General features: G+C 37.1%; 1 protein-coding gene across 1 annotated transcript in view; it reads right to left on the bottom strand.

Annotated features, from left to right (window-relative positions):
- AK5 (adenylate kinase 5) overlaps positions 1 to 13,704 on the bottom strand; it is an 81,362-nt gene that overhangs the window by 37,525 nt on the left and 30,133 nt on the right. The window contains exons 6-7 of the mRNA XM_009088619.4: positions 8,179 to 8,269; positions 1,877 to 1,953 (exon numbers count right to left, since the gene is read on the bottom strand). Of these exons, the coding sequence (XP_009086867.2) occupies positions 1,877 to 1,953; positions 8,179 to 8,269 (168 nt within the window). The remainder of the gene's footprint in view (positions 1 to 1,876; positions 1,954 to 8,178; positions 8,270 to 13,704) is intronic.

The following is a 13,704-nucleotide window of genomic DNA, read 5'->3' as shown; positions in this document are numbered from 1 at the left end:
GTTCAATCTTATGTGAGAATCACATGCATTCAAACCTGCAGTGCTTTTATGGATGGTGTAATGTATCATCAGGGAACTGCATAGTTTGAAATTATTATTATATCAGTATAGTTTTCATGTTTCTGGTAATTGTATTTTGTAACTATAAAACTTGTGAATATTGTGTAAACATTATGAACCAAGAGTAAAATTTCTTTAGTGTATGTACTCTTCCAAAAGAACCTATTTTAAATGTCATTAAAATGCAAAGTTTATCATCAAAATAGCCAAACACAATATAAATATAGATTCTGCTTTATAGGCCTAAACCCCTAAATAATAAAGTGTAGTAGAGACAAAGATAATGGGAAATTTTGAAGTTTCCTGAGCAGAGAACATTTTAGAAAGGGTTTATGAAAGACTGGGATTTAAAAAGGGATGTGAAGACAGATGCAAGCTGCCTCCTTGAAAAACAGCCAAGCTGAAATAACTGAGCCAAAAAGAAGAGTAAAATGATCTAAAAATTAAAATAAATGAATGGAGCTAGGACATATAAAATTTTGCAGGTAAGGATAAAGTGTTGCATTGAATACTGTGAAAGAAAACCAATGAGCGATCCAGTCATAGTGAAAATTCAGTTTTGTTGGCCCTCATTTTGTCACTAGCTTTGAAATGTCACAAGAAAAGATATCTTTTGCAAGTAATGAGAAAAGAGGTGAGAACATTTGCAACTGCATTTTGTTGAATGACAACAGAAACACAAATTAGCATTCTGTGCCAAACTGCTTACAAATCTAGAGGGATGTTTGTGGTATTCATGAAGAAAATACAAGCAGAGTAATTCAAAAGTGGAAGACAGGAAGCAAAACATACAAAACCACCACCCTTGAGTATGGTGGTGTGATAGACAGATGGCTGTTTTTTTTGTTTTTTTTTTTAAATTCTAAGTCATTCTTTTAATGCTTATCCACAACACAGTAACAAGCACACAACCCTTATCCTTAGTACAGCATCCAAGCCTCAGGAACCTCCCATGCTTCAGTTTCTGCCCATTGCCTCTTGTCCAGTCATTGGGCACCAGAAAATGCCTGGGACCATTTTCTCTGCATTGCCCCTTCAGACTTCTATACACTTTGATGAGGTGCCCCTGAGCCTTCTCTTTTCCAGACTGAACACTCACTGAACTCTCTCAGCCTTTCCTTGTAAGAGGGATGGCCCAGTCCCTTAATTATCTTAGTGGTCCTTTGCTGGATTCTTTTAAGTATCTCCATATGATGTATTACTAAATCCAGAACTGAACAGTATTCCAGATGTGACCTTACCAGTGTGGATGTGAAAATTAGAGGGGAAAGATATACATAACTTCCCCCACACCCAGGATTCTTCTTATATACAAAGAAAACTCTTATCAAAATTTAGTTTTTAGATGTGGATTGGACAGGATCAATGGAAAGGCTGATTTCAACATACTGTAAGGCTTTGTTGTTTTTTATTCTTAAAAACATTTCTTCATGGGGAGAACATTTGATTTGGCTGTAGTCATATTTCGCATCATATTTCTTATCATTTCATACTGCTCTTTGGAAAAGTTTTACTTCTTTAAATATATAGCAGATTTACTGTGCATTTTAGCAATTCTATTTGTCACATTTGCCAACGTTTTAAATTTATGGAGGAAACTCATCAATGCACAGTAATGGAAGATACAGTCTCTTATTACTACAATAATATTAATTCTTTTTTCCTAACCAGAAAGCAACATCTGTGTATCATCAATTTACTTAGGTTGCACTTAAGAATCCATTTGCCCTATCCTTAAAGTGCCATTACCTTGTTTAGACAAATATACATAAACTAGAAAACTGTCTAGAGAGAAGCCATATATACAGAAAATTACCTGGTCTTCAAAGTCAAATTCTGTGTAAACAGCATCTCCAGAATCCATAATCAGACTGCAATCAAGTTCATTTGGTCCTAAAATAGGAAAGAAAATTAGAAATTCAGAAATGGATTGAAAACTTTTACTTTATGTGGTGGAACACTATAGTATTTCCAAATGTCTGTATTTGTGCAAAACTGTGATCCAAGGAACCAACCATTCAGGTTTGATGGAGTATCCAGGCGAATGTTATTACATTAGCAAAGCCTTCAAAACATCCATAAAAGCTACTGCAGATCTTAATAAGGAAGGGCTGTGCTAAATGGTGAATTGACTGCATATTTATTGGGCAGGGTGTTCTACATGCCATGACTTGCAATTTTAAATTTCCACACTCAAGGGAGAATACAAACCAGTTTAAGAAATAGAAAGGAAATACTAATTTCTGATTAGCAGATAAGGGTCCTTGAGTGGCGTTGATAGGGGACCAAAGCAGCACGCTTCCAGAAATTGTCTCCATTTCCATCCTCTTCTACTCCTTCCCAAGGAGTCTGTGTGGCTCTGCCCCTTCTCGTTGTCATCTTCCTGTGGCAGGACCAGGAAGAATGCAGTCTCTTGCACTTGGGATGACAAAATCCAGTTGCTGAGAAGCCTTGACCTGGCTGAGCTTCACCTTCAGCAGTTCAGTTGAAGCTGAAGTTTAGCTTCACCTGAACTGCTGAAGGTGCAGGACAACAGAAACTGAGCTTGATATTTCAAGAAGTCATGTAGGGTAGGAGTCATTACTAAACCACAGTGGGAGAATAAACCACCAATAATGTTTCTATATAAACATAGGAAGGCTGTAACATGGTCATCATATTCTGGCACTGTCACCCCATTCAGATTATCTCAGTCCTGGGCAATAAAGAAGGAAATGGTCTCCTGAGTCCTCCAGATGGTGCAGCTCTAAACCAAATACTACACATATTCTAAACACATAAAACTGTCAATAGGCATGAGACTATAGAAGTCACTTTCACAGCATTAGTAAAATGAGAATAACAAAAATATTGTAATGATACACAGAAATGTAAAAATTATAACCAGCTGGCCGAACATGAGTCGAACCACTCACTTCATGTGGGGAGCAGCAGGTAACACCAGGGGAAGCGTCAGCTGTGTTTTCTTTTGTCTCCTCATGTCCTTAGTGAAACAAGATCACTGATGAAGAAAACAACCCCCTCCTTCCTGAGTTACAGGTGGTTCTGCCTGGTAGGATGTTCCTGCAAGCACTGGCACTGAGGGTACATAATTTTAAGTCTGTTGCTGACCTGGAGTTGTTTTCTCACCATTAGAGTTGTTTGTATGGGTGGCTTGCTGTAACAAGCACTATCAATAACAGATTTTGCAGTTCAATTTGTGCCAGATGCATTTATATATTATCTGGGTTTGTTTGCTTTAGAAGTTTGCATAGTAATCTATGTGGGTGGTGAAGTAAATACCCCAGACAGAGAGAATAGAGGAGAGGAGCTGGATGTCATGATGACCAAAAACTGTAACTGCATGGTACAAATGATGATTCCAGGGTGTCTTAGTTCGCAGTCCTTATCACAATAACTCCCAAATTAATCTTCAGTTTAACTTTCTGGACTACATAAGAGATACCTGGGAAAGACCTGCATGTACTGTCTGATGGTGCTTTTGGTTTGGTTCCTCACTCCCCTGCCTCCGCCCCCAATGCTCATGTATAGTTTTTCAGATTGCTACAGAGAAATTACAGAAGGGAATTATACTCTTGGTAAGGCAGTGTCACATGTACACACACAGCATGTTCTCTGGCATGTACACTTTATGGTCTTTTGAAAATACCTTTCTCTAAAAGATATATGCATGGAAAATGATTTCCAGGTGCTGAAAGAATCTTAATTTTTTGATTTATCTTACACAGCTGACATCGCACTCTTAACACCGTGTCATTGTTGATAATATAATTTAACTAAGTCTCAGTTGTCACTGGCACTGGCCTACTCTGACACATCAATCACTACTAAAGGCACTTGTTGGCACTTTATTAAAGGCACTTGATTAACTGTCACTTAACAACCAAGAGCAGTACATATTCTTAGCTAGAAACATTAGTATGAAATATGGTGCTGCAAACTTAAATGTAAAGGTCAGGCTGAAAATGAATACTCATGCATAATGTATCTTAAGTGATAAAAGCCATAATGGTTATACAATTTTAATATGGTCAAGCATCTTAAAGCCTTTTTCCCTTGAATTAGAATACTGGTGTCCTTCGAAAAGCATAGCTTCTTCCTAGGGTATATTCAAGAAAAATTGAAAATCAGTCTTTTCTTTCATGGTTTAATGAAAACTAACAAATGCCGTAACCATCTATCACTGGACAATGCTCAGACTTCTTTACCCTTCTCAAATTGCCCAAAGACAAACCCATGAGAAATGAATTGAAGCAAATGGCTACTCCCAAGACAAGATAAAGTAATTAAGGGACATATCAGAGTTCTTGAGATATCCCTGGTGCAGCATGAGTAGTTTGCTATGCTCCAGCTCAGTTTGTTGTTAGAGGGAGAGTATTTTGCTAAGATTGGACTAAATCTTCCTAAAACAGGCCTTGCAGGGGAGAACAATGAGCTCATTAACTGTGGCTTGTGGGCAGGCAGCAGAGGCACACCAGGGAGCTCCTTGGCAAGGTACTGGCAGTCAGGAATACTGCTCTAGGCAGATCTCCTGACAAAGCTAAAGCCAAAAGGAGACCCTTGGAAAGTGCATAATTCAAAATTCGGCTTAGGTTTTCTAAATGTGAGTTTAAATCAGCAACATTTTACATAAAACCTGTGGCAATGATTGTCTATCAAAGGTGAAATGCACAATGTTGTCTTAAGGAAAATAGGAGGACTGGTTAAAGTGTTTGGAAGCAAACATGCCCTGCTACTTTCAATGAGACAGCAGGCTGCACATCTCATGTCTGACAACAAAACAGTCGATCATAAATAAGTTTTATTGCCTTTTCTGAGCAAGTTGCATTGTTTTTCTTTTGCTAAGTTGGTATCATGAGAACTAGGCTATAGAAACAATTCATACTTCTCTATTAGGAGGAAAGGCTTATAGTCTGATTTGTCTTAATTCCTTCAAAAGGGTGTCCCATTCCACCAAATAATCTCTTGGCTCAAATAAGCTCTTGGTTAACTTGGAGCCTTCCCGTGCTTATGTGAACGTTTAGGAAGGGATCCCAGTAACTTTATCAATTGCAAAAGGGGAAACTCAAGTAAAAAATTTAAGAAAGCCCATGAAAGTTTGACTGCCATGGAGAAATAACTTGCCAGCATGTGATCTGAAAAGGTACCCTTAGGGCTTAAAATATGTTTCCTTGATTGCATGAATAAAGTTAAGGCAAGGGACACCTGGTCACTTTCATGTGCCCTGTGTTTTCCTTAGAGGAAAAAAGAGAGGATTTTATTAGGTGCAGTACTGCACAATTAAAAAAAAAAAGCAGTTGAAAGTTTTTATTTAATCCCCATTATCTGAATGATCAGGTCTCTGGGGAGGAACAGGCTGAAATACAAAATAGCACAGAGCTAGAATGCACTCCCTTTTTTTGCCATGTTTTGTCCCTTGACAGTGAAGGCATCTTTCATAAAAACTTGTCTTGTGAGGAATCCAAGAGGATCCAGTGACACAGCACAGAGGGACAAGGTTAATTAAAGGTGGCTGCAGTTGTACAAGGATGTGCTGACAGGTGCTACCCCTGCCAGTCAGGGACAGTCAGGGACAGTGACACCCCGGCACCAGAGGGGTGCATGGCTGTGCTCAGTCACTTCCTTCACCATGAGACTGTAGTTTATGTTTTATGTTGTATTTTACATAATGTTTGTTGCTCCTAAACTGAATTGCACAATATTGATCATGGAAAGCTGAGAGAGTGTGGCTGTTACAGGCAGGTGTGTAATTCCTACCACAGAGATGCACCCCAAAGCCCAGGGGATCATGGCTGTAAAGTCTCTGGTCCTATAAAACATTTCAGTGTTTTAAGCCTGGGTTCATGGCACTTTATCTGAAAACGTGTTCATCCTTAAGTTGTCACAAATGCAAATGTCAAGCATTGCTTTTCAGAGTTCACTAAATTCATTTATACAATGAAAATAGACTGTACTGATCTGTCTAAATTTATCTGCAGTTGACTTCACTTCCCATCACAAGGTAACGATGACCCATCATGCAAATTAATTAAGTCTGCTCCTTGGACCATTTATGTTTAGCAAATTAGCTAATTAGCTAATGAATTTCCAATCTTTGCTTAAATACATTACTTATTTTGAATCCTGCTAGCAATTCTATTCAGTATGGTTCATTGGCTCAAATATGCCCATATTCATTTTAACAGTGATAGTATTCACACAGTTCAGCATTGACTGTCATAAAAGCAATCTAAGCCTATCCCATGAAACATACTGCTTCTCTTAATAACATGTTTAAACTCAATAAAATAAAAATGTCTTTTTATGTTATGGAACATGCTCTGAAGCACCATCTAATAAGTCAATTAATACATGTTGCATATAAGCATTTGGGCAAGACAAATGCTTAGAAGATAAATTTCAAGTGGAATATTATAGAAATAATTTGTTGAAGGACTGATTAGCATTAGAATGATTACATTTTAATTTTCCTCTTAGTAAGATGCTTCTAATGCAAATTTTATTGCAACCTTACACTGTTGAATTTCATGACAGGTTGTTGCTCTTGGCAACGGTCTTAATATGTTGTAGAAGGCAACAATGAGAAAATTGTACTTTCATCTAGAAACATTTTAGTTGTTTTCTTTTGGTACATATATTTACAAAGTTGATTACAACTGGATTTTACAGTTATAACATGAATTAGATTGATGTGGAGGCTTGAAAATATTTTAAATACTATGTTTATGTTTGCTACAAGGAACCACAGTATACTGCAATATAACTCATAAGATTAGAAGACAAGAAGTGAGATCAAGACATGCTGGAATTGCAGCCTCTGGAAATTAAACACCTGATCTCATAGAAGCCCTTACAGAACCCTCAAATCTCCTTGTTATTATCAGTGTTCAAAGTAGGAACTGATTAGGTGAATGTGGCATGGCATCTGCTCATGGCTATCCAATTATTTTGGTGAGGGATTTATTAAATAGATCAGACTTTCGAGGAACTGACTGGAACTCATCCAGAATCACAAACAGTTTGTGCAAATTGCTTAGCTCTTGTTAAGCTGTTTGTCAGAGCTTGCACCTTTATGACACTTCTTTCCTCTTCCTCCTGTCCAGAATTTAAATTAGTTAGGGAATCCAGAAGCAATTATCAACACAATGTTGTACAGTGGGAATGCCATTTTAGGTTTGGGATCAACCTGTTGCCTCTATGAATAAGGCTAAGCACAAAAGAAGTGTGTGCTACCTAACAGAGAAAGAAAGTCATCTTTATTCTTGTGCCTCTTATCTCAAGGGTGACCACTAGAATCCTGTGGGCTTTTTTAGCTGATGGACTTATAATTCTCATCATCCTCCCCAACCCCAGCTCCCCTTGCATTCACTGCCCTTGCCCTCCCCACCTTGGTACTCCATCTTTATCTCATTTAGAACATTATCCAAAATTTCTTTTTGTGTGCTGGTTCAGAAGATATTTATGACATCATCTAGGTACGTAAATCTAGTAGATGATTTGAAAAACAGCCAGAGATGCCATTGTAAAAGGAAGAAGTTGTGAGGTTACCAAGGAACATTCCTCTGCTCCCCTCAAGCAAAACATTTTGGACAGATGTTAAGGATTTTCAGTACTTTGATTTTTAGCTTCAATTCCTTTGCAGTCGTTTGTATCTCAAAGGCTTTACTTTGAAGATATTCAAGCCTCAGTAAGCATAAATAATAAATAAACAAATAAATAAAATCCCCAAACACTTGACTTATATTCACACACCAATTATTAGGGAGGAAGTATGATCATTAATCTCACAGGACTGATTTTCTGGTGAACACCAAGGTATCACTGGAACTGAAAGAGCTGACAACTGAAATTGAAAACTTATCTATTTTTGTATTAATAGTATAGCTTAGTGGAATTGCCAAAGTATTTCAAGGTTAACTCGTAGAGAAACAAGTTGTTGGATAAGCTATATGAAGTTTCCAAATATAAAAAGATTTTTTTGTCCCTGATTGTGCAAATGCTTGAGGTCGGTCAAGACTGCTACAGTACCTACATCCCAAATTGAAGAATATGAAAGAGGCATCCCAATGTCAAATGCAGTACAATAAATATGTTTTTTTAAATCTTACATTAACTCACCTGCTGCAGTCTCTTTGTTTGCAAATAGTTTATTGTCAACTGCAGAACTTATGTCAGAGAACACTTCTTCTTCATCTCTGTCTGCATCAAACTAAAAAAAAAGAAAAGAAGTTGGCAATCAGGCACTGCTTACGGCTTGGCTGAACAACAACATGTACTGTGACTTCTCACCCCAAGCCTTCCTGATAGGAACCTTTCTATTTTAATGTCTGCAGTCCATTGCTTTAGGTACGAATCATTTAAATTTTTACTTTAATTTTGTAAAGTTTTTTCTAGGCTCTGTCTGTCAGTTTTCTTTTTATGGCCAGGTGATGGTGGCAGGGGGGAAGTTCTGCTACAGTGACATGCTTGACAGAGGGTTTGTGTTTTTCCTTATTGTATTTATGAATTTTTATTTATTTAGATCCTCACATATTCAGATAGATGAGCCTACTATAAATATCAATATATGGAGTTTTCTGACTGGTTCTAGAAATGGAGTTTGAGGGTCTGACCTGAAGACCCCTCAGAAGTTCATCCTGTAGCAGTCACCATCTGTCTGGGCAGACATTTATCATCTTGAGAAATTCTTCTGCCATTTAGTGCTTGCCATAACTCAAAGCATTTAAAAAAAAATAATCTAAAGCAGAATTTTTTTTGTGTTTACCTATTAGAGGGATTGCACTTTAACTTGTGTCAAAACCAAGACTTGTGGAAGAATAGGTCTTAAATAAAGCTGTTAATATAACAACTGTTAATAAAATAAAACTCTTGGACAATTTATTATCAATAGACAAGGAGCAGCTTTGGAATGTCCTGGTTGATAGGAAAAGAGTGCTCCTAATGTATGCTAGGGAAGACATATATCATCTTTGTAGGCATGTGTATACACAAAACCCAGTAAATTGTAATCAGGTTGTGTCTGATCATTATTGTGTAGGTCCCACCACACTTGAAGAGATGACAGATTTGCTTTCTCATTAATAGCATTCCTCTGAATAATCCAGTTCACCACAAAAAAACACATGATCAATCTCAAAATGTTCTAAAGGTTCCAAGAATTTGAAACACTAACTTTCCTATTCAAAGAACACCAGCTGTGCTTCAGCATTCTGAAAAGTCTGGGCTTTGTAATGAAAGCTTAAATTGTCACCCAAAGAAAACCAATTATTTGAAGCTTGCACATAGATTTAGTATTCCCCTCACAAAATGAGAATTGCAATACCCTGAGCCACAGGAAGGCAAGGTAGCTTCCATGGAAAATTTATTTTTGAAAGAAACTAAGTAACCTTGTGAGTTCTGTACTTCACTGAAATGCTAAATATTTTAAAATTAAATCCTTTGGTAATTAGTGGAGGCTTGAATAAAAGATAAACAGTACTCAAACAACCCTAGTCACACAGAACAAACAGCAGTAAAACTTGTATTCTTAGCAGAACCCGTCTAAATCCATAGGTTGCTTTCCTTACTGAAAACAAATCCCTACTTGCTTCATTACATAGCTCTTTGCAACTAAGTCATCTAAGGGTATCTTAAGGGATGTCTCAGTTTAATTATAGTCAAGCCTTATGTTTTATAGAAGTGTAACTTTATTAAGCATTAACTGTATTGTTGTCTGCATTGTTATACTCTTTACCAGTGATGCAGGAAGAAGCAAAGTGTTTCTTCCCTGGGTGGCCAAAGGGGTTTGAGGTCTGACCTTACTTTATGGCATGTCCCTCCATGAGGCACTAATGGTGTTTTTGTTCTATGCTGTCTCTGTTTTGTTGGGGCAGTAAAAGATTAGGGAGGATCTCAGTGGATAAGAGCATCCCATTTGGAAACCAATCAAAATCTCTGAAAGGTTTCACAAACCTTCCTGAAGTATATTGGGGGGTTGTACTTGGTTTCATTTTTTTTAAAAGTAAACGATGACTGGCTTAATGATGAATTATCTGGAAAATTTATCTCATTTTCACATGAGCATTGTTGAACTGCAGAGCCTGTCATTGGCATGGTGTTATATAAAAATGGTGAAAAATATTTTCTAGATCTTCTATATTGTAAATAATAGCCTTAGGAAATGCAGGTGGTGTTGCTGCTGGCAGAGAGAAAATTATTATTGTTTCTAAATAAGCACCCAACAAATCCCAGCCAACAGAAGGAGCTCCACAGAAAAATTGTTTGAGTTATTGAAAATTGCAAATCTCACTGGTCTATGATGATAAATGGAGGTTTGGTAGTACCATGTATTGAGTTAAAGAAAAAAGTGCAGAATTTTTTCCTCACATCTGTCAGGGGACAAACATCAAGGAAGCTGCAGTTAACTAGAATTTTGGGTGAGGGGGTCACTCAGCCTGGCACTGCCCCTTCAGGGCTGTTTCACCTCCAATGAAACTGCTGGTTTTTGCAGGTGGTTTATCTAAAACATTCCCAAAATAGGGGGAGATGCCACTAGCCTTTCAAACTGGAGTACAGGAAAGCTAGTAAGACTTGCAGGAAATTCTTGTTTGTGCAGCTTGAAATAAAGTTAGAAATGGAGAAAGCATAAAAAAAACCACAAGCAAACTTGTAGTTAAATAACAGTTAAATAACATCTACAACAGTAGATGAAAGTTTCTTCTATTTTCAGACAGGATAGATGTCAATGAAAAGAAAATAAGCCATGTCCAAATTAAACATAACACAACTTTGTGGTGTTTGGCACCGGGGTGAAGGCTTCTAGATGCTCGATGCAGTGCCAGTATCCACAGCTGGTAAACTGAAGGGGCTTCCAGACAGGCTATAATAATGATCTTTTACCTGTACCTTTCCATGGGAAAGAAAAATTTTAGAAGTTTTTATATCCAGAAGACAAAATTTTAAGATGCAAGAATGAAGAGCAAGTGAGACAAATTCAGAATGGAAGCAAACAGCAAAATTTCTTCTGTCATCACTGTCTTTACTGTGTAATTTATCACAATTTGCAATGGATTCCCTATTATTCGAAAATTTTAGATAATTATTTATTATTTATTATTATTTTTTAGATAAAAAGAAATATATTAACAAAATTAAACTAGGACCTAATTCAGGGAAGTTTGCAGTATTGCTCTACATAGCCAGAGCTGTCGCTTCGGGCTTCATAATCCATTAACCAGGTCCATGGAGGTGAAACAGAATTGTTGTTTAGGAAGTGGAAAAAATACCCATCTATTATCACCTGCAGTGAGGAGCAACTTCTTCTTAAATAAAAAAAAAGGTTTATCTGCAAAAAGAGAGCATGGCTTCTTGTACCATGGTTTTGCCACGCTTTAACAAGTGTCTAGTATAGAAGCCAGATTGCACCATTGTCCTTTAAGTGTTGGTATTTTTGGTTGAAAAGTTGGCAATCCTAGTAAAATAAGGAGAGTTATAAGATTGAGGAAGTTATAATGATTTTCAGCAGCTACAAATGCGATGAGAACACACTGTTATTATTCATCCTGATTTAGGCAGGGATTTGCTCCTGAAGGACTGAAAACAAATAAAAACCGGTTCTGTTTTACCCTTGGTAATACTAAAAGGTGAAGTGAGAGACACTGTTGAGGGATAGGTGCTGCTTTACCAATTTTGGACACCCACACAGAAATTCCTGCATTATTGCTGTTCCATCCCTAGTTTGCTTCTCTTAATGATTACATTGACTTGTGCAGTTACTTCTAGAGGGAGTGGAAAAATCAAAAGAAAAACACCAGCAACATGGGAAAACAGCAAAGAAGCATGTGAGGGAAAAGATTTAAGGTAGTATAATAACCATTGGGATGAGGGGTGAGAAAAATGAGTTGAAGACTTGTATAGGAAAACCAATAAGCAGAGGCACTGAAATGAAGCTGGAATGTGCAGACTGGGAGTTCAGGGAACTGTTCTAATACTATAAATAGTATAATAGAATATATTATATAATAAATACTTTAATACTATTATAAAGTATTTTTAGTGATCCACTTAAACAAAACCAAAAAAACCTTTCAAAACACCACAAAATGGTGGAATGAGGACATAGGGGAGAGATATTTCCCTTTAATCCATCCTTTATTTCTAATATTTTCATTCTTAACCATCAAATACTCCAAAATCTCAGATTAATTTTTTATATTATATTTTACCCCCCACACAAAAAAACCCTATAACTGAAATTACACTAGAGCTCACCAATGAGTTTTAAAATATTATGCAATTAGCAGAGGTCACAAATTGGTATCAGACAGAAATTTAGAACAAAACTGAACTTGAGGTATCAACACCATTATTACAATCCTAAGGAATACTCTGGGTTATCTAAAACAAGCACCTTTTTTTTTTTTTTTTTCACCACAGGAGTTCCAAAGAGGGTTTACAAATAATTGCAGAGTCCTCATACGTGTATCATTAGTTTCTCAAGTTCCACTTGTATGGAAGGATCTGCTGCTGTCAGTGCTACTTGTAAACAAGCATGGGGGTAAATGTTCTCCAGCCCTAAATGGAGCTGACAGTTCTGCAGCAACTGCTGGTACCTTTTCTGTATCCCAAACTCATGTATTTAAAATTGGTGCTATTTAAAGCCACTAATTTTTTTGTATTTTTTTCTATTTTTCTATTCACAAATAGAATAATTTGTGAATAGACTCCTTTCTATTAATTTGGCAGTCCATAAACAATGAAATTATTACAAAACACAGGCTTGGGGGGTTTTTTTGTTCTTAAAGTGATTTTCTCTTATTTCAACAACTTAGTGCCACGGCACACAGGTGTGGAGGTATTGTGGCAGTTTCCCTCCCCTCACAGTAAAACTCCCAAGCCAGCTTCCATACTTGGATTATTGAACAGAGCAAGAGCAAGGAAATGGTAACTCTCACATGAAGAAGCAACAGTAGCAAAAGTAATAGCCTGTCTTTGTACATTTATGTGGGGTAATAGCTTTTGATAGGTAGACAGAGGGAGAACTTCTGTCTTGATGCTGTGATCATTTGAGCAACACCCTGACTTACATCAGTTTTCAGCTGATGATAATGAGCGCCTCGGGCTCTGTGGTGTCAGGAGATGATGGGAAAGACATGGTACAATTACAGGTCCTCGTAGAGCAGAAAGCAGACAAACTGAAGGAGAGTTGGATGTGATTGGGGATGAGGGGAGAAATCAATAATTTGGTGGCAAGGTAACAGAAAATTAATGGACTGGAGAGGATGAAGCAGTTGCCTGTTTAATAGGGAAGCTGATGGTGCCACAGAGTGGGTTTGGAACATATACATTTTTCATAACACTAAGATGCAAAGCCTTTCTGCCTGTGTACATATTCAAGAGCACTGGTTTGTTAATTTTTTTTTCCCCAATAAGGATATTTATCTGGAAGGCTGTTGACTGTTATGTGGAAAGCAAATGTATTGCTCTTTTATTAACACAGTCATTTTTGCATCGTGTTTTCCATTCCTTAGAGGGACTCTGAGCTTCCAGTAGGTAGGTATTATCCTCCACCTTATTTGTATGTCTAACTCTGTTAACCTGAATTCAGTTTAACATAGTCAGTAACAAACAATTCAAAAGGTTTCAGCCATTTCTCTATACTACCAT

Source organism: Serinus canaria, chromosome 8, assembly GCF_022539315.1.
Source record: "Serinus canaria isolate serCan28SL12 chromosome 8, serCan2020, whole genome shotgun sequence".
NCBI lineage: Eukaryota > Metazoa > Chordata > Aves > Passeriformes > Fringillidae > Serinus > Serinus canaria.
Note: the sequence above shows the minus strand (reverse complement) of the source record. Positions and strands in the feature narration are given on the sequence as shown.